At 42.3% G+C, this 27675-nt stretch overlaps 1 protein-coding gene across 1 annotated transcript in view; it reads right to left on the bottom strand.

Moving 5' to 3' along the window:
• The window catches only part of ntrk3a (neurotrophic tyrosine kinase, receptor, type 3a), a gene marked incomplete at both ends in the record, with an annotated part of 270533 nt that overhangs the window by 20922 nt on the left and 221936 nt on the right, over positions 1 to 27675 (bottom strand). The window contains 2 exons of the mRNA XM_084059451.1: positions 7800 to 7972; positions 17873 to 18003. Coding sequence (XP_083915577.1) covers positions 7800 to 7972; positions 17873 to 18003 — 304 coding nt within the window. The remainder of the gene's footprint in view (positions 1 to 7799; positions 7973 to 17872; positions 18004 to 27675) is intronic.

Consider the following 27675-nt stretch of genomic DNA (forward strand, 5'->3'; position numbering starts at 1 on the left):
CTGTTTTTATCACATATCCAGCCTTTATGTGCCCCGCAATGAGCCCAGTGATAAAAGGATTGAGGGGGTGATAAGCCCTCCGAGTCGCGGCGTGTACCAATGTCAACATGCTTGATGCAGTTCTTAACCCATTAAGACCTGAGGCGATTCTTAAAAATGTTTTCTAAATCCTAACAGTTTTTTGAAAAAAAAATAGCAGATCTACAAGCTCATAGCGCGGCACTCGGTGCCGCGCTATGAGCTTGTATATCTGCTATTTTTTAATAGCCAAATAAATCTAAAGTGACACAGATGCGTTCCAGGTATTAATGGGTTAAAGGAGTAGTTCACCCAAAAAATCCTAAGCCAATAATTTGATGAGCGGCGGAAAGATGTTAATGTCTCCGGTAAGAGACTCAAAGAGTCTCCATTGAGTTTCCTACCGGAGAGTCCGCCAGAAATCAAATTATTGGCTTAGGAATGCGACAAAAACAAAACATTCTCCATGAATTCAAGGCTTCATAGGGTGTGTAATGGATAGAAAATAAGTTTTTTTTTTAGGTGAACTACTCCTTTAAAGGGATAGTTCACCCCCAAAATGACTTTTTTTCTTTCAATAAGTCACCCCATGGAGACTTGAATTCATGGATTTTTTTTTGTTTTTGTCGCCAATAATATGATGACCGGCAGCGGTTCTGGTAGGAGACGCAAAGAGCCTCCACAGGGACCGCTGGTGGACAGTTAAAGTACATTTACTTGAGTAAGAAATGAGTGTCACTCTGTACACTTTATTTGAGTATTTGTATTATTGGATACTTATGACTTTCACTTCACTTTATTTCAAAGATAAATACCTTTGACTCCACTACATATCTAGGAAAGGGAAAAGTAAATGAAGTCCTATTTGATATCCTATATACAAATTGCCAAGAAGGTGGGTCGACGGTGGGTCGACAACGAGTGGAGGGTGGACGTCACAAATGTAACATCAGGACTTGCGGATTGTTATCCAACCTCGGGACTGACTGAATCAGCCTGCAGGGACGTGCACAGATAGACTCTAGGTGGTGCAAGAGCACCTGCCCTTTGCCCTCTTGACCAGAAGTTCCCTTTTGAAAAGAATTTTAAAAAAGTTTTTTTTTTCAATTTACAGCAGGGGTCTTCAACAGGGGGTCCGGGACCCCTAGGGGGTCCTCAGAGTTACTACAGGGGGTCCGCCAAATATTTACGTGATACGATTTTTCTTTTTACCATAACCACTCGAAACCTAGCATCCCTTTTCTGAGGAGAACTTTAGCCAAAAATAGCAGATCTACAAGCCCACAACGCCTCGCCCTGCGAGGCGTTGTGGGCTTGTAGATCAGCTATTTTTGGCAAAGAGGTATAGGTGTAGAGGGAAAAAAGAGCAGACCAAGTAAACAAAAAAAAGTATAATTTACTTGAGCACCTGCCCCTCAAAATGTCTGTGCACGCCACTGGTCGACAATGAGTTGCGGAGTGTGGATTGTTGCGGATTGTTATCCAACCTCGGGACGGACTGAATCAGCCTGAGCCGTAGGCAGCCCTCAGGCAACGACGAACGCCTGGGTGATCATCTGTATTCATCATATACCATGTCTTTATTATTGTCATATACCATTATCATATACCATGTCTTTATTAATAACTGTATTCATCATACCATGTCAAGGAGGAAGGGAAGGGGAGATACAACAGGTTTTTCTTTCTTTTTACTTATGTTGCTCTGATATCAGTGGTTCTCAAACCTTTTTCATGTCAAGGACCCCCAAAATCATATGTATTTGTACCCCATCTCAAAATATTTTGTTCCAGGGACCCCCAGAAGCAAAGATTTGAGTTAACCATGTATATATATATATATATATATTCAAAGATTTTAGTTAGAAATAAAAAAACAAAAGTAAAACCAACTTGGGAAGGAGGCTAAACTCTGATTGGTGGCGAGAATTGAAGGAGAGGATGGGGATGAATGGAATTGGGACACTCGCATTGAGAACAAAGCATAAAAATAAAATAAAAACTAGCAGTGTGCGTATAGCCTAGTGCAGTGATTCTCAACCTGTGGGCCAGGGCACTGCAAGTGGGCCTAGTCAGGGCTGTTAGCAAAAAAAATGTGGACAGTTTGATTTTGGACGGGGAGCCACGTCATCAAGATGGCGGAACGCGGTCATCTTGGATTTCAAAGATGGCCACCATGTAATAGCTATAAGTGCCAATATCTCGGCTTCCAAGCCATTTAGAAGGTTAATCTTGGTGTGAAGGAATGCATTTAAGCTATTGAGAATACCACTTTGTGGAGTTTGCATGTTCTCCTCGTGTCTAGGGTAGGTACTCTCACAAAAACACGCAGTAATCCTGGTCACTATAACGCCTCCCCCATGACAGCCAGGGCGCCTGATGGAGGGGAAAGGAACTGGTTGGAATAACGTGTTCCTTCCACGCGCTACGTCCTACCAGGGAAACTCCCCCTGGTCAGGTGACAAGAAGGTCAGTTGGCTCTCATGCATTGAAGGAGGCATGAGCTCAGCTCTGGGCTCCCTAGGCTGGCAGGGGGAGTGTAGCGCCCAGGATCATCACTTAGATAATTGGCACCGGATGAAAAAAGGGTTACAAAATCGTGGGATAAAAAAATATATATTAAAAAGAAAAAAAAAGAGAGAATACCATTTGATTTTTGTTTGTACCAAGATCAAATAAATATGTTCATTCTAGCAATGCATATTTACATAATTTTCATCTTTGTTAGTGGTAGGACACCTTTAAAACTGGATAACCATGTATTTCTGCAGCATGCGGTCTGCAGCATGCGGTACGTGCATAAATGAAGGCTACAGTACCTTACCTATTCCCATCCTAGCCTCCAGCGTGGATGGGAATGCTCTGTGAGATCATTATGGATCATCATCATACATGTTTCACGAATGCCGGTGGGTCTTAAGACTATGTGACCTACTGAAACTTTTGCCACACTGTTTACAGTAGAAAGGTTTTTCTCCAGTGTGAATACGCTGGTGTTTCTTAAGACTATCTAAGACACTGAAACTCTTGTCACATAGTTTACAGTAGAAAGGTTTTTCTCCAGTGTGAATACGCTGGTGTGTCATCAGATTACTTAAGACATTAAAACTCTTGTCACACTGTTTACAGTGGAAAGGTTTCTCTCCAGTGTGGACATGCTGGTGTCTGCTCAGGTGACTTATCTGATTGAAACTCTTGTGACACTGTTTACAGTGGAAAGGTTTTTCTCCAGTGTGAATACGCTGGTGTGTCATCAGATTACTTAAGACATTAAAACTCTTGTCACACTGTTTACAGTGGAAAGGTTTCTCTCCAGTGTGGACATGCTGGTGTCTGCGCAGGTGACTTATCTGATTGAAACTCTTGTGACACTGTTTACAGTGGAAAGGTTTCTCTCCAGTGTGAATACGCTGGTGTGTCCTCAGACTACCTAAGACACTGAAACTCTTGTCACATAGTTTACAGTGGAAAGGTTTTTCTCCAGTGTGAATACGCTGGTGCTTCTTAAGACTATCTAAGACACTGAAACTCTTGTCACATAGTTCACAGTGGAAAGGTTTTTCTCCAGTGTGAATACGCTGGTGTGTCTTCAGATTACCGAAGTCATTGAAACTCTTGTCACACTGTTTACAGTGGAAAGGTTTCTCTCCAGTGTGGACACGCTGGTGTCTGTTCAGATTACCTGACTCACTGAAACTTTTGTGACACTGTTTACAGATGTGAGTTTTCTTTCCTTTGTAAATCGTCTGATTTTTCTTTACATCTCCTGGTTGAGTTAAAACCTTGGTAAACCGTTTCTGACTTTGAGATTTTGGTGGGTCTGTGTCTCCTTGTTTCCGGCTGGTTACAGAGCTGACTATTTGCTGATGGGCCTCTGAGCAGATATGTCCATGCCTCAGCGGTTGGCGGTTGAGGTCGTCGTGGCTCGGATGAGACGTGAAGGTGCACTCAGAACAGGAGAGCTTAGTCTGGGAGGATTGGGACCACACTCCTCCCAGGAGTGGCGGTTCATGGTCAGAGCTGCTGCTGTACATGGACTGTGATGGGGTTCTGTTGAGGCTGGAAAATGAGACCTCTCTATCTCCCTGTATTCTTTGTCTACCAGAGTTCTGTATAGCTTTCTCTCACAATCACGCGTGGACACACCATCTTCTGGTCTAGAAGTGGAAGTCTAAAGTAACTTCACACCTCATATATCTGAGCAGAGCTTTGGTCTGACCTCACTCACAACATAATCGGTTGCCATGCATGCCTAGCAACACCGATGTGTGCAGGATGCCGCCATGTGTTTCTCATTTTGTGTGTTTATCATCATTTACTAATTAGTCAAGTAAATGACAGTTTAAGTTAAGTTTGCGGTACAACATGATGTGGTTTACAACGTCTCACGAAGCTCAGCAACGGGTGATTATGACGCACCTCTCCTATCAGATATATTGCCAGAATGAACCAAATGTCCAAATCATGGCAGAAATAGTCACTTGTTGATATTCCCATGGTGGCCATCTTTGAAATCCAAGATGGCCGCCTCCTGCCATCTTGATGACGTGGCTCCCCGTCCAAAATGAAACTTATGGTGATGGAGAGCATATAGAAAAAATGTGCCGCTTTTGTCAGCCGTGTCCACATTTTCCTAAAATCTGGTCCTAAGCAACCTGACTAGCCCCCCAAAATGATTGGCAAAACACTAAGATTGTAAGGATAATATAATTCAAAAGAAAACAAATATGAAAAATTAGTTTTCATTCTGATAGTATTACTACCTTGGCTTCATTGATCCAAGCCACAACACAATTGATTGACTGATCGCTATATATGCTCTGAAAGTGCACGCGGTCCACCCATCTGACCACTGAATGACTGCCGTGTTAAGTGGACAGATGGGTGGGCCACGAACACTTTCAAGATTTTCAAGTGGACATTGATCGGAATCGATTTAACCCCTGATTTTGACACATAAAGGTTTTGTCCTTGAATGTAAAACAACCCATTTTTTCAGATATCCAGAAATCTTTTCGAGGATAAAATAAAATAAAATCGTATATTCAGGCCAATAATAATTGAATCATAGGCTAGTGTTAATCAAATTCAAATTTCGGGACGGACTGAATCAGCCCGAGCCGGAGGCAGCCCTCAGGCAATGATGAACGCCTGGGTTGATCATCTGTATTCATCATATACAGCAGTGGTTCTCAACCAGTGGTCCGGGGACCACCAGTGGTCCTTGAGGAGGTTCCAGGTGGTCCCCATGGCTAAATGATGGCGAGTTGGTAACCAAATGGACCCCTTATAGATCTTTAACTCTTTGAGAGCGTAAAATGAAACCAAATGCCATTTGGTTTCATTTTACCTCTCAAGAGTTAAATTATTGTTAAACATCTGCATTACTTAATTAAAAAGTAACGTTTGCCTGTCATCTCTCCTAATGGTACCAACATCAATACAGCATCAATCTTATCCAATGATAACAAAATATTCTAAGTCTTGGGTCTGAGAGTCTAAATCTCATCAAATGGTGGTCCGTGGCTCAGATGACGAATAAATAATGGACCTTGATATGAAAAGGGTTGAAAACCACTGATACACAGAAGGATACCGTGTATTTATTTGAAGAGAGTAACACAAGGACAGAGAGGGTGATAGGTAAGGTATAGCTGACCAATCAGCCAAGCAATGGGGCAAAATTGAGCGTCTTTTGTGGAAGGAACTCAGTATGTCAAACATGACACATAGCCACGCGCGCACACACACACACACACGCACACACGCACACACGCACACACACACACACACACACACACACACACACACACACACACACACACACACACACACACATACACATACACACACACACACACACACACACACACACACACACACACACAAACACCCCTAGCTGGCTTGCCCTATAAGTAAAATGGCAAAAACTATGCACTAAAAAAAGATCACATGATGGCACACAGCAAGCTGCTCCATCCAAGACACCGTTTCATGTGCTCTTTTATTTTGCAAATATGTTACTTTTATCACTTTTCTGCATCAGACCCAGTGAGTTCTAAAAGCTCAGATGCTCAGATGACTGCAGCTCACATCATATCTCCTTCCATGTCAACAAAGACACAGGGCTTTGAAGTACAGTATGCAGCTCTGGCCTTGATGTGGCAATGGGAGCTTTTTGAACCGACGCTGTACAAGTGTGACTGTATATCAAGAAGAGCAAATCTTTTTTTTGTGAGTTGCATATTGGCCGGCATGAATTCAGAGGGGAAGAGGGTATCAAAGCTTCCTGATTTGCTCCTGGGGAAAGGAGGAAGGGAACGGGAGATACACTTTTGGCTGCCGTAAAAACAACAAAACTTTTGGTTGTTTTTTAAATAATGAATTATTTTACCTTAATCCAATAAGACCAGGAACGCATCTGTGTCGTTTTAAGATTTCTTTGGCTATTCAAAAATAGCAGATAAACAAGCTCATATCATAGCACAGCACTATGACCTTGTAGATCTGCTATTTTTTGAAAAATCTTGGAAAATGTGTGCAAATCTTTGAATATATATATATATATATATATATGTTTTAAAGGAACATTTTTAACTCCGATCTGTGCTTCTGATGTAGCAACATATTAGGATTTAGAAAACAACTTTTAAATATGTATTTGGCTGCGGACTCCCATCTCAAAATGTTTTGTTCCAGTGACCCCCCAGAAGTAAAGATTTGAGTTACAAATGTTCGCTTTAAAAAATATATACATTCAGAGATCTGCAAAAAATTTCACGATTTTTCAAAAAATAGCAAATCTACAAGCTCATAGCACAGCACTTGGTGCCGCGCAATGAGCTTGTATATCTGCTATTTTTGAATAGCCCAAAGAAATCTAAAACGACACAGATACTTTCCCGGATTGAATGGGTTAATCCTGAATTAAAATCCCCCCCCATCCCACCAAAGGTAAGATAACTAGTCGGCATATGGAGCGGCAGTGGCGGTAGAACGAGGTAGAGCGGCCGCTTGGGAAACGAAAGGTTTGATCCCCCCCCCTACAGTTAGTGTCGCAATGACCTTGAGTAAGACACCGAAAGACACCTAATTGCTCCCAATGGGCAGGTTGGTGCCTTGCATCATGGTTTCCTCCGCCAGTCAGTGTAAGAATGTGTGCGTGAATGGGTGAATGTATAATGCACATTGTAAAACCCTTTGGGTGAAGGCGCTACATAAATGCACCATTTATCATTTCATAATCTCTCAAGAACAGATTCTGCTCTCCGCTTGAATCTGTCGGGGGGGGGTTCCTCATATCACGTACGCACTGGCCTACAAGTGGGCGTGCCTTCAGATCAGGAAGCAGGCCGCGCTTTACCCAATCAAATGTAGTGGGCGGGATTTACGTGTGTACCGATCCTTCCCCACAAGAAACAAACCGAAACTCATTTAACAATCGTGTCCTCGGAGCAGACAAAACCACGGAAAGATATTCACATTTTAACTTGCTCTTTCATCATAGAAACAAGTGGGCTTATAACCAAAACGATCCATGTTCTCTGGGAGAAGTGGTGTTAGTGTTCCGTGTAGAAATATTGTTAGTGGGAATGAAAACATAGTCGCACCACCGGAAGTGAAAGGCTGAAGGCAGACCAAAACACCGGTTTCCTTGCGCACGTGTGCTACGTCGACTTCCTCCCAGAGCCAAGTGAGATAGTAAAAAACAGCAGAGGGCGCTGTTTTTCCTTTTCATTTGGCGATGGGTTTCCAGATTGATCATTTCATAGTCAACTTACCTGAGGAACTTATTGAGATCGCCGTGCTTCATGTACTCAAACACCATGATGAGGGGGTCTCCGTCCACGCACACGCCGTAGAACTTCACTATGTGCTCATGCTGGAGATTGGTCAGCAACTCGGCCTCGCGCTGGAAGTCCTTCCTGGCCGCCAGAGTGGGGTCCTTCAGGGTCTGACGGCAGGCAATAAAAAGAGACAGCAAAAGAGAGAGAGAGAGAGAGGAGAAAGAGAGATGGAGAGTGGTTGAGAGGGACGCACACACACGACACACTCTGCTCTGCATACTAAGGAGTGTAATGCCACCATGACCATATTTGGCCCTCCATAACGATGATATCACGATACGCGATTTCTGCAATAATCGATGTAATCGATGACATTCCAGCTATGACACATCCAGTGTTGCCAGATTCTGTGAGAGAAACAAGCAACCCAGGTCTAGGAAAACCAGCCCAAAAGAAGCAACTATGGGCCACACGAGCACTTTAACATATACATCAGCTATTTGAAAATAGCAGATCTACAAGCTCACAACGCGTCGCGATGCGACGCGTTGTGAGCTTGTAGATCTGCTATTTTCAAATAAAATCTCGCGGGGAAATTATAATAAGCAGATCTGGCAACCCCGGACACGTCACAATATCTGTTAAGATAGGGGAAAAAAAGCTTTTTTTTCGTCCCACCCCTACAGTGCGTTTTGCCTTAGTGACACAGGTAGCAGGTTAAGGTCTATAGGAGGCCCTATAGGAGAAGCAGTCAGTCTGCTCTGTTAGTTGAACATCACGCAGTGGAAAAGACGGGAGAATTTCTTCTTCAGTGTCATCTGTGATTTATGTGTGGAGGGATTCTGATAGTGGACAAGACAGATGTGTGGCACGCAGACACATAGGGGAAAGGATAGCTGTCACGATAAATCAAATTCACGGACGTTCCTTTAACCCATTAAGACCTGAAGCCGATTCTACAAAATGTCTACTAAATCCCAACAGTATTCTGAAAAAAAACAAAAACGTGATATAACGTTTTTATATCAGTGGTGCTCAAACTTTTTCATGTTAAGGACCCCCAAAATTACATGTATTTGGCCGCGGAACCCCATCTAAGATATTTTGTTCCAGGGACCCCCCAGAACCAAAGATTTTAGTTAAAAATGTTTGCTTGAAAACAATACATATTCAAAGATTTGCACACCTTTTCACGATTTTTCAAAAATAGCAGATCTACAAGTTCATAGCGCGGCACTCGGTGCCGCGCTATGAACTTGTAGATCTGCAATTTTTGAATAGCCAACGTGTAAAATAATGCTTTTTTAGCTCAAATGAAATACGTGACACAGATGCGTTCAAGGTTTTAATGGGTTAAAAATGTGAAAGTGTGTGTGTGTGTGTGTGTGTGTGTGTGTGTGTGTGTGTGCGTGTGTGTGTATATATATATATATATATGGTTCTTTTGCTACTAGCAGTAGCTTGTCAGCAGATCTCAGAGCTCTAGCTGGGGTGGGTTCCAGGAGAGAGATACTGAGGGGCCAGCCCATTTAAAGATTTAAAAGCAAATAGGAGAACATTAAAATCAATCCTAAAATTAGCAGGCAGCCAGTTAAGTGAGGCCAAGACAGGGGTTATATGTTCACGTTTTTTTAGTGCCAGACAGCAGGCGAGCAGCAGCATTCTGGGCCAATTGCAGTCGTCTCTAAGTGACGACTGTTCGATGCCGGTATATATGGAATCGCAGTCAAGGGCGCCAATACCGTGGGTGCCCCGGGGCTAAAGCACCCACAGTGGGTGAGGAGCACCCACTGGGTGCTGGTCAAACAAAAAAAAAAAGTTTTTTCTTTTTTTTTTTTCAAAATCAGATCGCCTGGTTCAGATCGCCACTGAATAAACCGAATTAACCGAAATAAAGCTACAACCCCCCCCCCAAAATAGTAAATTATCCGGCCAAAACCAGCCAAAATTTTTCGCATGTGTGCCAGGTTGGGCACCCGCTAGAGCTTATAGATATCGGCGCCCCTGATCGCAGTAGTCAAGTCTGGATGAAATGAAAGCATGGATTGCGATTTCTAACTGTTTTGGGGGGAGATATGGCTAGACCTTGGCGAGGAGGCAGAGTTTAAAAAGGCTGGCCTTGACAACAGAGCCGATTTGTTTATCAAGGAGCACCAGGACAGCTGGGTTCCCGGAGTCAGATGTTAAAATTAAATCATTAAAAACCTTCAGAAGAGCAGAAGTGTCTGTGCTGTGTGGCCTGGTTTAAAACCCGGACTGAAATTTCTCATGAATACCTTGTGAGATTAAAAACGTCTGAAGTTGGTGGTAAACTGTTTTCCTCCAGAACTTTTTTGATAAAAATGGTAATTGAGTGACAAAATTGACGGGTGGAGGTTTTTCTTTTTGAGTAGAGGATGCACAACTGTGTGTTTAAAGGCAGCAGGGACACATCCTGAGGTGAGACATGTATTGATCAACAGTAAAAACAGTTGGGCCAACCGCACCAAAGACCAGGGGTGGAAAAAGTACTCACATTTTCAACTTAAGTAAAAGTATCAATGCTGCAATAAAGAAAAATAGCAGATCTACAAGCTCACAATGCGTCGCATCGCGACGCATTGTGAGCTTGTAGATCGGCTATTTTCAAATGGCTGAAATGTATATAGGGCTGAAGTGGTTAATGTATGTTCTGTAATAATAATCAAAATCTACAAAGTAACTAAAGTTTTCAAATAAATGTGGAGTAAAAGTACAATATTTGGATCCAAGATGTAGTGGAGTAGAAGTAAAAGTATTGGAAATTGGAAATACTCAAGTACAAATACCTCAACATTGTGCTTAAGTACATGTACTTAGTTACTTTACACCACTGCCAAAAACCTCAATAAGGGGCCGGGAGGGCGTCAGAGACAGCACAGCAGTAAAAGTTACAGGTACAGGTCATAGATGTACAGGCAGGTACAGGTACAGAAGAGTGTAGGGATGTACAGTATACACCCTTTACAATCATCCTGCTCTGATGCATAACAAGTGAGAGAGTAGCAAGTTATGCCTATTATGACATCAGTACAAACCACAGGTAACGTTACAGAGAACAACAGAGTGGATGCTACACTACAATAGTCGCACACCGCAGAATTTGAGCAATATTTGAGCAATAGTTATGACATCAGCCCAATTCACAGGTTCCACTCAATTGTTTCCAGGTCATAATACTGTAAAATACTAATAATGTTTCATATTCACTACCCCCCCCCCAGTCCATACACAATAAGGTGGATATGACGACTGACGGCTGAGAGAAAAGAATGATGACACAAAAAGCCAACAAAATTAATTCATACGATACACCCTTTCCCCCGTCAATGGCCATTTATGTTTTCTTTATGGGCGGAGGTGATGCACAGGATTTGATAGAGTTGCTGTTGGGAGCAGACGTTCCCATAAAGCCGTCAAGATAGAACTTTGCGATCTTTATTGAAATCTTATAGCCGCGACGCTGACTGAAAGTGCGTCCTTGAAAAACCCCGGATTCATTATTAAGCCAGACGTGTAACTTTAATCAAATAACTGTAATTTAAACTGTAGCATGGCTTCTATCTCATCTGTGAAAGTTTTTCAAATGGCAGCAAGGTCTCTGTGAAGGACTGTGAGTCTTTGTTCAGAAGTCTAAATGTAAAAATTATTCTATGTTGATCCAATTATTTTGGTATCAGAGTTGCTTTATGCTCCTTTATATGCATTCAGTAGCTTAATTTTATCTCACTTACAGTATCGCGTATTTATTGTTATCTTTTAACTGTCTGTACTTTATTATCACGCTTCATGCCTACACCAGATGTATATCAAAGTGACATTAGTATGAAACTGAATTAATCACAGAAAAATCCATCTTTCGGTCTTTTATTATTGTCAGTCCAAACTTTTGACAGTTCAAGATGGGGGAGGGGGCCCCTCTCTCCCCTACATTTACAGCTGTCTTTCTATTTCAACAATGAAAGCACCAACAGAGCGCTACACATTTTAGATTAGGACATTTCTTCTTCATCAGACATCAGTAAAGAACGACAGGACTGGTGTGGGAGAGATAATGGAGAGATAATGGCATGTATATATATATACAGTAGCCTTGGGTTTGTTATTGCTTTCATAACACAGTCCAAAATAAGTACAATACTATAATGTGTGTATAATACATGTTATACAATAGCTAGTTCCAGTTTTGTAATGTGATTGCTATTCACTTCATTAGCTAACCAGTGCTAGCCTGTTATTTTCCCACTCAGTATCGGGGCTGTAGCCCTTTTTAAGTTGATGGAGTCTTGAAGGAACTATATTTGTTGGCGGAGCCGGACAAACAACAACATCATTGACAAAATCGTAAAACATTGCCTCCTATTACTTGATGAATAGTTCTATTTATAGAACAGTGGTATAAAAGCAAAGGGCCATTAACTCTCAAGGTTGGGCTGTTGTGCTATAATAGCACGGCTGTGATGATCTTGTTGACTAAGCCAAATCATAGACCTGTTATATAATTGAACCACGGTGATGCGCTCACTGATGCACATATATTCTATGTACAACTTCACTCTTAAGGTGGCTGCATGCTACCATTTTAGGAAAACGTTTTCACCTATAAGGTGATTTTGATACAAGGTGTTTGCATTGCATGTGTAAGTCTCAGTTGAAGAGCTTATCTTACTGGCACACATCTGCACCTCACTTACACTTTATGTACGAGAGTGAGTGTGTGTGTGTGTGTGTGTGTGTGTGTGTGTGTGTGTGTGTGTGTGTGTGTGTGTGTGTGTGTGTGTGTGTGTGTGTGTGTGTGTGTGTGTGTGTGTGTGTGTGTGTGTGTGTGTGTGTGTGTGTGTGTTTGTGTGTGTGTGTGTGTGTGTGTGTGTGTGTGTGTGTGTGTGTGAGAGAGAGAGAGAGAGAGACCAGGAATAATAATGCCTCTGCTCGTGGCTATCGGCGACAGAGGCATACAGAATGCAATGTTTCACCGTGTTCTTCATCACAGTGATGAAGACCAATGTCTGGTTGGAACAGATGTGTGTGTGTGCATTGCGTGTGTAAGTCTCAGTTGAAGAGCTTATCTTAACGGTACACATCTGCACCTCACTTACACTTTATGAAGTGTGTGTGTGTGTGTGTGTGTGTGTGTGTGTGTGTGTGTGTGTGTGTGTGTGTGTGTGTGTGTGTGTGTGTGTGTGTGTGTGTGTGTGTGTGTGTGTGTGTGTGTGTGTGTGTACATTTGTGTCCTTCATTTAATGTGGTGTGATGTTCAGGTACATAATCTCCATTTGCTTGGCACCTCCATCCCACAGAAATGACAAATAAAGGATTTAGTTTGACTGCATTTTAAAAAGAGTGCATGTGCGTGTGCGTGTGTGTGTGTGTGTGTGTGTGTGTGTGTGTGTGTGTGTGTGTGTGTGTGTGTGTGTGTGTGCGTGTGCGTGCAAGTCCATCTGTGTATGCATTCATTGACCATGGTGTATACAGCATACATTTTGTATGCAAGCACACATTGCTTTGTGTGTGTGTGTGTGTGTGTGTGTGTGTGTGTGTGTGTGTGTGTGTGTGTGTGTGCAGATGTTAGAATAACTGTTGGTGTATGTATAAACCGTGCCTTGCGTGAGTGTGTACGTTCGTGTGCACGTCCATCCATGCGTTTGTGGGCGTTTGTGTGCGCGTGTGAGTGTGTGCGCGCACTGTGTATGCACGCGCGTGCGAGTATGTGTGTATGTACAGTAGTATATGTGTGTGTATCTGGGCTAGGCTCCAATACATTCTGGGACCCTTTCCATGTTGTGGAAAATGAGACATTTCGCAGTTCAACTGTAAACAAGCTGTGGATGCAGAATGCACTCTTTTTTTTTTTTTCCTCCATCGACGTTTGATTGGAACCGCCTCGCGGAAACCCAGCAGCCATAAAATAACTTCCGTAACGAATAGCATTAAACTCCATTTCAGATGAATGTATTTGTGGTTACATTCGGGGCGGAGATAACCCTGAGCTTCAGATGGAGCGGGGCAATGGAGGGCAGCATCACAGACCCAAGTAATTTAACCCGTTTAGGCCTGAGGCCGGTTCCACAAATGTCTTCTAAATCAGTTTTTCTGAAAAAAAACGACTATGTTGCTATATTATCAGTGGTGCTCAAACGCTTTCATGTAAAGGACCCCCAAAAATGATATGTATTTGGCCGCCGATTCCCCCATCTAAAATATTTTGTTCCAGGGACCCCCAGACGCAAAGATTTGAGTTAAAAATGTCCGCTTAAAAAAACATTATCACGATTTTTCGAAAATAGCAGATCTACAAGCTCATAGCATGGCACGAAGTGACACGCTATGAGCTTATATTATCTACTATTTTTGAATAGCCAACCAATATGCTATATAAAGGCCTATATATTCAAATATTTGCACACGTTTTCAGGATTTTGCAAAAATAGCAGATCTACAAGTTCATAGCGCGGCACTCGGTGCCGCGCTATGAGCTTGTAGATCTGCTATTTTTGAATAGCCAGAGAAATCTAAAATGACACAGATGCTCTCCCGGATTGAATGGGATAACTGCTGCTGAACTCATGGTCACTGCTGTAATAAGTTGAAGTGTTGACCTGTATAACCCCAGTGTCTGTACTGGACCACACTGATCCAGTTTAGTATAGATTGCGTAAGCATGTAGATGTGCTCGTGACGCCATTGCGCTCTACTTTGTAAAACGTCTCTGTCGTGTGGAAAACCAATACAGTATGTGCAAAACTTTTACTTTTCACTTTTCTACTTTTCTACAATAGCCCTAATCCAGTGGTTTTCAACCAGTGGTCCGGGGACCACCAGTGGTCCTTGAGAAGGTACCAAAGGGTCCCCAGCAAAATTAGTTAAAGTAATGCTAGGTAACTTTTTCAATAAAACTAAAGTTAAATTGTATATCTTTTGTGAGTGGCAAATGTTTCACAACACCCACTCCATGAATTTCACCCCCGAAAGCCTTTTATTTATATATTTTCTATTGAGCGTTGTCGGGGTTGACTGTCCCGCGAAAATGACATCATCTGGCCGGAAAATGGAAGCGGAATTGCACCGGTTTCCTGTTTGGCCAGGAACTACTGCACCGGTTTCCTGTTTGGCCAGGAACTACCGCGCTAATAACAAAAAGGAAACTCACGCTGATTTTAACAGATTGTATGATTTGAAGAACGAAAAAAAAACAGAAAAAGAAAACACAGCTCACGGTAACTAAAGCTCCACTGGCTAAGAGAAACGATCCACAGATCGTATAAAACAATTAAAAGAACGCTTTTTGAAACGCTTCCGTCTTCCGGTGAAAACGAATGGAATTCTGGGTAACGCAATAATAAACAAACGGCCTGCAGTGACGGTAATGACCAGCAGAGGCTGCTAAAAATCGTTTTTTTTTAAATTTGCACTGTACAACTTTAACATAGCATCACAATCATTTTAACGACTTAGCCTTGGCTATTCAAAAATAGCAGATATACAAGCTCATAGCGCGGCACCGAGTGCCGCGCTATGAGCTTGTAGATATGCTATTTTTGAAAAATCTTGAAAATGTGTGCATGTCTTTGAATATTTATATATTTTTAAAGCGAACATTACTCAAATCTTTGCTTCTGGGAGGTCCCTGGCACAAAACATTTTCAGATGGGGGTCCGCGGCCAAATGAATATCAATTTAGGGGTCCTTGGCACGAAAAAGGTTTGAAAACTACTGCCCTAGTCTATAACTCAGTGTCGTGTAGCCACGCCCCCTTGTCCCCCCCTTGTTTAAGATACTCAAGGGACCAGTGCCCATGCACCCTGTCTGTCAAACCACTTCACTAGAGAGAGTAACGCCCACGGGCGGGGTTGCCATATCTGCTTATTATAATCCCCGTGCAAGACTTTATTTGAAAATAGCCGATCTACAAGCTCACAACGCGTCGCATCGCGACGCGTTGTGAGCTTGTAGATCTGCTATTTTCAAATAGCTGATGTATGTTAAAGTGCTCATGTGGGCCCATAGTCGCTTCTTTCGGGCTGGTTTTCCTAGACCTGGTTGCTTGTTTCTCTCACAGAATCTGGCAAACACTGCCCACAGGCACAACGCCAGAGGGGGAGCCCCAGAGGTTCCATTTTATTGTAGCCGTATGGTCCGTCTATGTATGTGCAACGTGTGTCTATGTGGGTAACGCGTGTTTGCGGATCAATACGGTGGTTTTGTAACGACGGTAATGAATAGCGAGACGCAGGCAAAAGGCAATACATCTTATGGGATTAAACTGGCTGTAATCCTCACTAAGACCAAACACCTGTTTGCAACAGGTCGAGGTGTCCTTCGTGTTGAAGAAAGGACCCATCGTTTCATCACACATTCTGTCCTTTATGTTTTTTACTATAATAACCCATTAAGATTTTACATTAATGTCTTCTAAATCCTAACAGTTTTCTGAAAAACATAGGCTTCTTTTTCATGTCAAGGACCCCCAAAATTATATGTATTTGGCTGCAACCACCATCCCCAAATATTTTGTGCCAGGGACCCCCAGAAGCAAAGATTCGAGTAAAACATTTTTGCTTAAAAATATATATACATTCAAAGACTTGCACACATTTTCATTTTTCTAAAATAGCAGATCTACAAGCTCATAGCGCGGCACAAAACGACGCGCTATGAGCTTGTATTGCCTATTTTAATGTTGTTTTCTTTTCTTTTCTTTTATTTTATTTTTGTTTGCTTTATTGTTAAATTGGTTGTAACTGTAATTGTATTCTTGCTCGGTAAAGCACTTTGAGCTGCATTTCATGTCATGAAAGGTGCTATACAAATCAAGTGTATTATTATTATTGTAAATCTGCTATTTTAGGCACAGATGCTATCCCGGTTTTAATAGGTTACGTCAATATGCATGTCATACTTTCCATTCTAAACATAATCATGTGACTAAGTGATAGATTTTCACATTTACCCATCTTCATATAATTGGTGCTGAGCTAATGCTCAGCTCCTGAGCATGAGTTAATGCTCATGATAATATGGTACAACGTTTGTCTATTCGCTCTGTGTCTCAGAGGAGGTCTGTGGACAGTTCAGAAACCCGCCTACCAGTGACATCATCGATGGGGAATCCAATCCAATAGAAACTGCAGGCTTTCTATTCCTGGAAAGTTAGCATGCTATAATGGAAGCCATTGTTCTCGAGTTAATAGATAATAAATAATTGAAATGTTGTTTGTAAAAAAACGAAAACCTGCCAACGATGATGTCAAGTGTCCACAGCTCTCCTATGAGAAACAGGGCCCCCCAGGTGAAATACTATACTTGTCCCCCTACTTTTTCCCCCTATACAACAGATCTCTTCGCCGAAAATAGCCGATTGACAAGCTTATATAAGGTGTCACGTTGTGACACGTTGTGAGCTATAGAGGGTTCATGTGGTGTACAGGAAAGGGAAAAGGCATTTCTCTGTGAAAGAGTCTTTTGTCTCTCCATACATGAAGTGGGCAGGTCAGAGCTGTAGAGCAGCGTGTTGAGATTGAATGGCTTTAACTGCAGATAAAAGCCACAGGAGAGATGTACAGGATGAACGCTGCATCATCAAGGCAACACTTGAAGCCATTACAGCTCTGACTCACGTCACACAGAGTGGTCTGAGGCATTTACAAGCCACACACGCACACACACGCACGCACACACACACACACACTCACACGTTCAGTCTGTTAACCGGTGAGCGTTTCCCTCCTCAGAGCCACTCAAGCATCCAAACACACGACACAGGATCAGCGACGCGTTCAGAGCATTCATACTTGATTCTTTCTATATTGCTGTGTGTATGTGTGTGTATGTATGTGTGCACACACACACACACACACACACACACACGCACCCCCCCCCCCCCCCCCACACACACACATATACACATACACACACGCACACACACACACACACACACAGCCTCAGGACGGCCTCAAGCAACATTACAAACGGTTGACATGACCGAATCCGACAAACATTCAGTAGTATCGGCAAACACGAGCACGGCTCCATTCAGTCACACACACACTGACCTTGACAGCCACCAGCATCTTGTCCTTGGTCGGGCTGAGGTTGTAGCATTCAGCCAGGAACACCTTGCCGAAGGCTCCTTCACCCAGCTCCCTCTTCAGGATGATGTCGCGGCGCTTTATGTGCTGAACGTCTGAGAGAGGATGACAGAAATACACAGAGAGAGAGAGAGAGTCGTCAGTGAGATGTTTAACCCATTGAGAGTTTAACTCATTTTTAGATTTGAGCTAAAAAGCATTATTTTACACTTTGGGCTATTCAAAAATAGCAGATATACAAGCTCATAGCGCGGCACCGAGTGCCGCGCTACGAGCTTGTAGATCTGCTATTTTTTTAAAAATCGTGAAAATGTGTGCAAATCTTTGAATATATACATTTTTAAAGCGAACATTTGTAACTCAAATCTTTGCTTCTGGGGGTCCCTGGAGCAAAATATTTTGATGGGGGTCCGCAGCCAAATACATATAATTTTGGGGGTCCTTGACATGAAAAAGATTGAGCATCACTTAGAAACATACGTTTTTTCAGAAAACTGTTGAGATTTAGGAGACATGTAGAAGCAACGCTTCTCAAACAATGGGTCGGGACACATTTTTGGCTCACAGTCGTGAGTACATTCTTCTTGAAGGTTTTCCTTCAATTGACTAATCAATCAATCAATCAATCAATAAATCACAAAAGGCACAACCATGATGACAAATGCAACAATAGTCTGTGTTTTCACGAAGTGTATTAGGAGAGATTTATCTTGTGCAGTGCATCTGCACAAGATGCACTGCAATGTTGTGCAGGGGGGGCTAAACTAATTAGCATTCTGTACCTACAGTATCTATACTGTATGTGTGATGGATAAGGGGCTTCTGGGGACACCTGTGTGTCTACATATAACCTTTCCATCACTAGACACTAGATAGGTGTGTGTGTGTGTGTGTGTGTGTGTGTGTGTGTGTGTGTGTGTGTGTGTGTGTGTGTGTGTGTGTGCGTGCGTGCGTGCGTGCGTGCGTGCGTGCGTGCGTGCGTGCGTGCGTGCGTGCGTGCCTGTGTGTGTGTGTGTCTGTCTGTCTGTCTGTCTGTCTGTCTGTGTGTGTGTGTGTGTGTGTGTGTGTGTGTGTGTGTGTGTGTGTGTGTGTGTGTGTGTGTGTGTGTGTGTGTGTGTGTGTGTGTGTGTGATAAGCGTAACACACACACACACACACACACACACACACACACACACACACACACACACACACACACACACACACACGTGCACGTGCACGTGCACACACACATGCATGTGTGTGTGCACGTGTGACTGATTACTAGAGTGACAGTAATTGCCCCATCTTTTTCAATGTTAATGACAACATTAACCCAGGCTATTTGTAACCACACTAATTAGTCTGCATGGACACATGCATGTGTACAGTACATGTGTGTGTGTGTGTGTGTGTGTGTGTGTGTGCGTGCGTGCGTGCGTGCGTGCGTGCGTGCGTGCGTGCGTGCGTGCGTGCGTGCGTGCGTGTGTCTTTGAGTGGCAGTGTGAGTGTTTCCAATCTCCACGGCGGTTTGTTCCTTTACTTGCATCATCCGTGCATCTGTCTTGATGCACGACACGTGCATCAAGTATCGTGCCATCTATCAACGCACTGAATGGAACATTAACACGTTTTATCAGACCATTGAATGGGCGAAGTATAGGTGACATACTGACCTGTACCCATGATTTATCAGACCATTCATTGGGGGTAATCAGGAGATACTGACCTACCCGCAGGCAGAGCAGTCCCCACAACCAGGGTTGCCAGATCTCCTTATTCTAATTTCCCCGCAAGATTTTATTTGAAAATACCATTCTGTGCCTAACGGTGCATCATTTGGACGGCGCTGAGTAGGCTCAAGCGAACGTCGCAATGTTTGGAACGGCCGAAACCGAAACCCAATGAATAAAACGGGTATAAAACGGGTATAGGTCAGTATGTCGCCTATTTCGCCCATTCAATGGTCTGATAAACAGGGTTGCCAGATCTGCTTATTATAATTTCCCTGCAAGATTTTATTTGAAAATAGTACTTTTGTACTTTTACTCAAGTACATTTTCTTATTCCGGACTTTTACTTGTAACAGAGTACTTCTACATTGCAGTATTGATACTTTTACATAAGTAAAACATTTGAGTACTTTTTCCACCACTGATTGAACGTACATGGTGTCCACCCGACAACGACAATATAATATTATGTGCGTTGCTGCAAAAAAACGGAACCATCCACCCACTCCTCCATTTGCTGCTCCCAACTTTTTCGCTCATCTAAATGTGAAGGACAATCTACCTGTGTTTAATCACTCCACTCCAAACTTTGCTGCCACTTGACTTGTTTGCAGCAGCAGCGGATTTTATGCAAATACCGCGGAACAACTTTTACTGTAATGACTTTTATGCTAATAAATCTTATGCTAATAGTTTTCCTCGTTGCTTTTATGGTCGTTTCCTCATTTGAATTAACCCATTAAGACCGGGGACGCATCTGTGTCATTTTAAGATTTCTTTGGCTATTCAAAAATAGCAGATCTACAAGCTCAGAGTGCCGCGCTATGAGCTTGTAGATCTGCTATTTAAAAAAACATTTGTGCAAATTATTATTTTTATTTTTGTATTTAGGATTTAGAAAACATTTTTTGAATCGACCTCAGGTCTTAATGGGTTAACTGTTTTTTTTTAGCGCCGTCATATTTCAAACAATTTACAGAAAACACATAAACACATAAACTTAATGATGGTGATTAGCGTCGATGCAAATACATATGTAGGCACTTTAGAAGGGTACTTTTGGTTTAACTGCTGGTTCTGCGTGCAACAGCATTGCACTGCTGATCTACCCTCAAGAAAAATACCCCAAGCGTCCTCTTTCTTTTTGTATCCAGGAAACAGAAGGGTGATTTATAATCATATGATTTAAGTACATCCCACACGCAGGCATCTGACACTTTACGCAGTGTGTGTGTGTGTGTGTGTGTGTGTGTGTGTGTGTGTGTGTGTGTGTGTGTGTGTGTGTGTGTGTGTGTGTGTGTGTGTGTGTGTGTGTGTGTGTGCGCGCGTGTGTGCGCGTAATTCTTGTGTACAATTTTGCAACCCATTTTTTCACCCAGCGCCAATTGCCTAGGCTGTAATCCTGGGTGCTACTCTCCCTCTGCCAGCCTGGGGAGAGTCCTCAACTGAACTCATGCTTCCTTCAGTACATGAGGGGTGAGCAGGCCGCTTTCTTATCACCTGACAGGGGGGAGTTTCCCCGGTAGGACGTAGCGTGTGGAAGGAACACGTTATTCCAACCAGTTCCTTTCACCTCCATCAGGCGCCCCGGCTGACCAGGGGGAGGCAGTATAGGGACCAGGATTACTGCATGTTTTTTGTGAGGGTATCTACATGACACGGAGGAGAGGACAAGCCCCCAGCGCCCACAGCATCCCCGGCGGGAATCGAACCCAGGATCTTCTAGCTGTGAGGCGACAGCGCTAACCGACTGCACCACCGTGCCCTGTATATAGGTTTTGACCCACTGTAGTCTTGTTAGTACTATTTTTACTGTCGTTTCTATTGTTTGCTGCAATGTTGAGAGGCCGAAACCCAAAGCATTGTACGCTCTTATACTGTACTTGTACAATGGGATGGAACAATAAAATAATGTTGAATCTCTTGAATATGGGTTAACCCATTAAGACCGGGAACGCATCTGTGTCATTTTAAGATTTCTTTGGCTATTCAAAAATAGCAGATAAACAAGCTCATAGCGCGGCACCAAGTGTGCCGCGCTATGAGCTTGTAGATCTGCTATTAACATATAACATTTGTAACTCAAATCTTTGATTCTGGGGATTCTACAATAGTTTTTTGATGTTGCTATAATATTAGTGGTTCTCAAACTTTTTTCATGTCAAGGAATTATATTTGGCCGCGGACCCCCATCTCAAAATATGTTGTTCCAAGGACCCCCCAGAAGCAAAGATTTGAATTAAAAATGTATATATATTCAAAGATTTGCACACATTTTCACGATTTTCCCCCCAAAAATAGCATATCTACAAGCTCATAGCGCGGCACTCGGTGCCGCGCTATGAGCTTGTAGATCTGCTATTTTTGAATAGCCAAAGAAATCTGAAAAATGACGCGTTCCCGGTCTTAATGGGTTAAGAAGGCTCACTGTCGCTATTGTTGTCAGTTTTTTAAACTGTATATATACAGTATGTGTCTTGCTTTATACAACTCAAGGATATGTGCGAGGCAGGTGGCCTGGACGACTGCCAGACGGGATAGATTTGTAGCTGTAGCATACAATCTTCTGCTGTGCCATACACTTTTTTTTGTAGGCAGTCAGCAGCAAAGCAAACAGTTTAGATCTTAGTTACAAGACGCAGGAGGCGAGGCTGCAGATATTTTTTTTCCAACCCGTTGCACGGGCATTGTGAAATCGGTTTACTTTCAAACTCTCTGTCAGTTTTCTGTGATGTTTGTGCACAGCATATTTCAAAAGCATGGACAGGCAACAGCAAGTGACAAGAAACAGGTAGAGGAGGGGAGGGGAGGGGAGGGGAGAGGAGAGAAATTTCCAACGTTCTTTCTCAATTCCAGAAAAACTAAAAACTGACTGGCTATATTCAAATAGCCTATGCATAAAATAGGGCTACAGTGGTTAATGTTGGTATGTTATGTTGGTAAGTGGTATGTTTTATAATATAGTAACTTATATCTACAAAGTCACTAAAGTTTTCAAATAATTGTAGTGGAGTAAAAGTGTCTTATCTGAGATGCAGTGGAGTAGAAGTAAAATTATTGCAAATTGGAAATACTCTAGTAAAGTAAAAAGTAACTGAAAATTGTACCCGGGTTCGATCCCTGGCGTCTCCAGGCTTCATAATGTTATGGTGTCACTGAGCAGGACATCGTCAACCCAAATATACCACTATCGTTTATAACTATAAGGTTCGGGCCGCTACCTAGCCTGGCCCGCACATCGGATACAGAGACAGTAGAGCGTGTAGACATTCATTGCATCACCGGTGCTTGTTTCTCGCACATGATTTGGCAACACGCAAACTGAAAGCGAACTTTTTGGAGACCCAGACAGACACACAGACACACAGCCACACTTGCCAATTATATATATAGATGTCTGCAGCAGAATTAATCATGAGCATGAACTTGCGTAGACCTCTGTACTGCAGATCTCCAAAACCCAGTCTGTCTCTGAGAATTTAAATATTTCATAACCATAGCATGCCCCGAGGGAATCTTAACAGAAACATATTCAAAGCATAGCTCACACAGCTTGTGCAGTTTACAGAGGATATAGCTGCTCTATGCCATTGAAGTCAGCAGGTGCCCTGACAGTTTTCCAATACTTCCTGATTGAAGGCTCAATAGTTGTACGGTTAAGTTGCCTTCAGAGAGAGCGAGTTGGTGGACGGTCAGCCCTCCAGCACAACCAATCAGATTATAGGACATTGGTTCTCAAAGTGGGGTCCGGGGACCCCTAGGGGTACTTGAGGGGGTTCCAGGGGGTCCCCAGCCAAATGAATAGTTAGGAACCAAATTGATCCTTATGTGTCTGTAACTCTGAGAGTGTACAAATGGAACCATTTGTACACTCTCAGAGTTAAATGAACACTGATTTTACAATATGAATTGGGGCCCCAGAGATAGAAATGCCATAAAATAGGGGTCCGTAGCCTTATGCATGCCAAACTGGGGGTCCTTCAATTAAAATGGTTGAGAATTGACTGCTAGAGCTGTAAAAATCATCTCTTATGGGGGGGTCCGTGGCATATCTTTTCAAATGGGGGTCCGCTGGCTAATAAGTGTCAATTTGGGGGTCCTTGACATGAAAAAGTTTGAGAACCACTGTTATAGGAGCTCAAGCACAACCAGTGCAATCAAGAGCAGCCTTGTTCCCAGCCTTGCTCATCTTCCAAGAGAAAAGCCTGATCACAACCTAATGCAGAAGAGTGTCTGTAGGGGCGGGACTTCCGTCGTACATATTTCCCCCGGATAATTTTCGACCAATCACAACACTCTCAGAAGGTGGGGGGGATGGACTTTCGGTGGACTATACCCCTTACTTTACACTTTGGCTATTCAAAAATAGCAGGTATAGATCTGCTATTTTTGAAAAAGCGTGAAAAAACATTTGTAACTGTCAAATGTAAACAAATTCTGTATTTTAAAAATGTTGCGTTTTTTGTTAGTTTTTTTTTCGTGTTTTGGTTACTTTATTTTGGTTTTAGGGTTAGGGTTAGGTTATTTAATTCTTATTTTTGCCTGATTTTACCGATTTATTATCAAAAAATATATATGTTTTTAATTTTTTCAAAAAGTGGGGGGTATGAATTCACAGATCTGTGAGAGTGAGTGTGTAGCGTCGTACGCACAGTGAATGGCCGTGACGCCCCTGGTTTAGACACTCAACCGACTAGGTCTTGCCCAGCTTGAACAAAGACACATCATGAAACCTTGCCGCACAGATAGCAACTCTATCACCAGAGCCGGGCCCTTGTGGCTCAGCCAGCTCCACAAGTGGGGGCCACGACCTCGATGCGTGTCACAAAGGGGTTGCAAGAAAAAATATGATAAAATAAAATAAATTAGTTAAAAATAACAATAATCCAATGAATTTCATTTAACTCAATGTGTGCCAATGACGTTTTTTGACGGATGTTTTATAGTAAGCCCTGAGTGCCAATGACGTCTTTTGACATCTCTTAAAATAAAAGTCTAAAATCTTTCTAGAACTAGGAGATAACGCTATCCAAAAAGTTGCTGCTCCATTCACTTCAATGTTAAAAAATAATAAACAGAGAAAAAAATCCCTTTATTCCTGTGTTTTACTAAGTGAAACATGCTATTTTCAACTCCTGGTCCATTTCACATAGAGGGCTTGTAGTGCTGCGAGCCCTCCAACACATCTAAAGGCCACTTCACCCTGGAAACTAAGTTGGTATGTGCGAAGCCCAACACTATCTGTCAACTCAGCACCGTCCGAGTCGCATACCAATGCGCTGGGAATCAGTTATAATCTACTTGGAGATTGCACATAGTGCTGGCACTGCAGCCTGATCAGCCTACAAGTCAACATCTAAACCCCTCAGTCCACCATCCACACGCTAGTTTGCTGACACAGTGGCATACACATTTAAATGTATAGCATTAGAGGACGCTAACGTGAAAGAAGCATACTTTGAGCAAGTTTCTTACAATTAACCCATTATTACACATCTGTGTAACCACTTAAACCATTATTTTATACTTTAAGCTATCCAAAAATAGCAGATATACAAGCTCATAGCGCGGCACCGAGTGCCGCGCTATGAGCTTGTAGATCTGCTATTTTTGAAAAATGTGTGCAAAATCTTTGAATATATATATTTTTAAAGCGAACATTTGTAACTCAAATCTTTGCTTCTGGGGGGGTCCCTGGAACAACACATTTTGAGATGGGGGTCCGTGGCCAAATACATATCATTGTGGGGGACATGAAAAAGTTTGAGAACCACTGATATTACAGCAACATAAGTGTTTCAGAAAACTATTAGGATTTAGAAGACATTTGTAGAATCGGCCTCAGGTCGAAATGGGTTAAGAGCAAACCAACTCAAACGTACAGTAGGCAAAACATCAGATTTTCTGTTTCATTCTGTAAACAAATGAATAGCCACCTTAATAAGCCCTACTAGTTAATCGGCTTGTGAGCTTGTAGATCGTAAATGTTTTGAAAGAGTGAAAGAGAGGAAAATGCGGACGCCAGTGTTTTTGTCTCTATTTTTGCAGCTCCTCATGAAACACCATTTCCAGCCTACATTAAAGGCACATTATAGGCAGTATGTATAATATCATGAGAGTTCAAGTACACCGCTTTATGTGAAATGTCCCATACTGACTGTGCTACTCTGCATAATCAGATACTTGCTATAGGCACCTACTTTTCCCCCCTTTCCAGGGGGGCAAGGTCGTGGTCTTGAACTGTACACATATGGAAGGAGGGCGCGCGCACGCACATGCGCGCACACACACACACACACACACACACACACACACACACACACACACACACACACACACACACACACACACACACACACACACACACACACACACACACACTCTCTTAATGCCTGCAGGGAGACATGACAATGAGCTGAATCAGTGATGAGTTCTAAGCCAGGAGCAGTGGAGGGTGTCAGAGTGAAGGGGAGAGGGAGGGAGAGAGAGAGAGAGAGAGAGAGAGAGAGAGAGAGAGAGAGAGAGAGAGAGAGAGAGAGAGAGAGAGAGATACTCTACTCTCTACTGATCTACTAACTATCAGTGTGTGAGTTAACTCACCCTCACTTGTGGGTAGAAAGGTGCACATTAGGGTGACACACTTTATTTATACCATTTGGAAAATGTTTGGTTGTTTTTGTGTTTGTTTGTTTTCCAATTATGGTCATTTTTACTTTTTGTCTTGAAAAAAAAAGGTTTACCAACACACTATGACATGTATTTTGTTGTGAAAAGTGTTATTCTGTTATCGATGACAATAGCCTTCATTAATTGGAAAGATTCTCTGGCTCGAATTTTGGGTTATAATGCCGCTGGGTTTTGGGAGCTAAATCCAAATCACGCTCCTCTCTCTGCCATGAGCATCTCCATTCTAATTCCTCCTAACATGCTTCACCTTTAAACCTTGCATCAAAATTTGTCAATCTACAAGCTCACAACGTGTAACGTCGCCACATGTTGTGTGCTTAGAGATGGGCTATTTTTCACTTTAGCCCTATTTTACGATCTACAAGCGATGCGACGCGCTGTGAGCTTGTAGATCGGCTATTTTCAAACATTTTAGTACTTTTACTTTTGGTACTTTAATTAAGTATATTTTGAAGCCAATACTTTTGTACTTTTACTCAAGTAACATTTTGAACACAGGCCTTTTACTTGTAACAGAGTATTTTTATATTGTGGTATTGGTATTTTTACTTTAGTAAAATATCTGAGTACTTCTTCCACTACTGTACCTTATACATAGTAGGCCTACATATAGGCAGGCAGGTTAATATGGATGCATTCTGCTTGCTTGGGCTACACTCTGAATTACAGTAGGAAGAGGAACATTTTACATTTCTACTCACGAGCTGGAAACTCAAACTGAGGAGGTAAACAAAAATAATCATGAATCATAAATAGATGCAGTCCTGCTGTTAAAATAAATGTGGTGTGTGGAAACACTGGCTGCTGCTGAGAAAATAATTTTCTCAGTCCCAGATAACAGGGTGGCGACTTTGAAACTGCTGAAACTTAGCAGTCTACAACTGATACCAATAATAATATTAGAATACATTATTGTGGCAGAAACCTTGTATTTCCATATTTCATAAATGAATGCCCTACTTTGTGACACAAGAGTGTCGCACAAAAGCAGTGAAAATAGCATATCTATACATGCAACACATTGTGAGCTTGTAGCTATGCTATTTTCTCTATGTTTGAAAGTCAAAGTGTAATTGACTGGGTTTTATAAATATTGAAGCAATGAATTAAGTATTAAAGGAGCAGTTCACCCAAATAAAACACTTGTTTTCTCTCAATTACGCACCCCAGGAAGCCTTGAATCATTTTTGGGGTGAACTACTGCTTTTACAAGATCGTGTGACTAAATAAAAACAACATTGGATCCATTGGAACCACAGGTTATTTATTTCTCCATTTCCTAAACAAGCAACTGTTTTGGACATATCCTGTGCAAGGTTTCCCACCCACGACAGCAATTTGTTTCTACGAGTCACCCGTCTGGTTCCA

Source organism: Gymnoscopelus microlampas (assembly GCF_963454915.1).
Source record: "Gymnoscopelus microlampas genome assembly, chromosome: 6".
Taxonomy (NCBI): domain Eukaryota; kingdom Metazoa; phylum Chordata; class Actinopteri; order Myctophiformes; family Myctophidae; genus Gymnoscopelus; species Gymnoscopelus microlampas.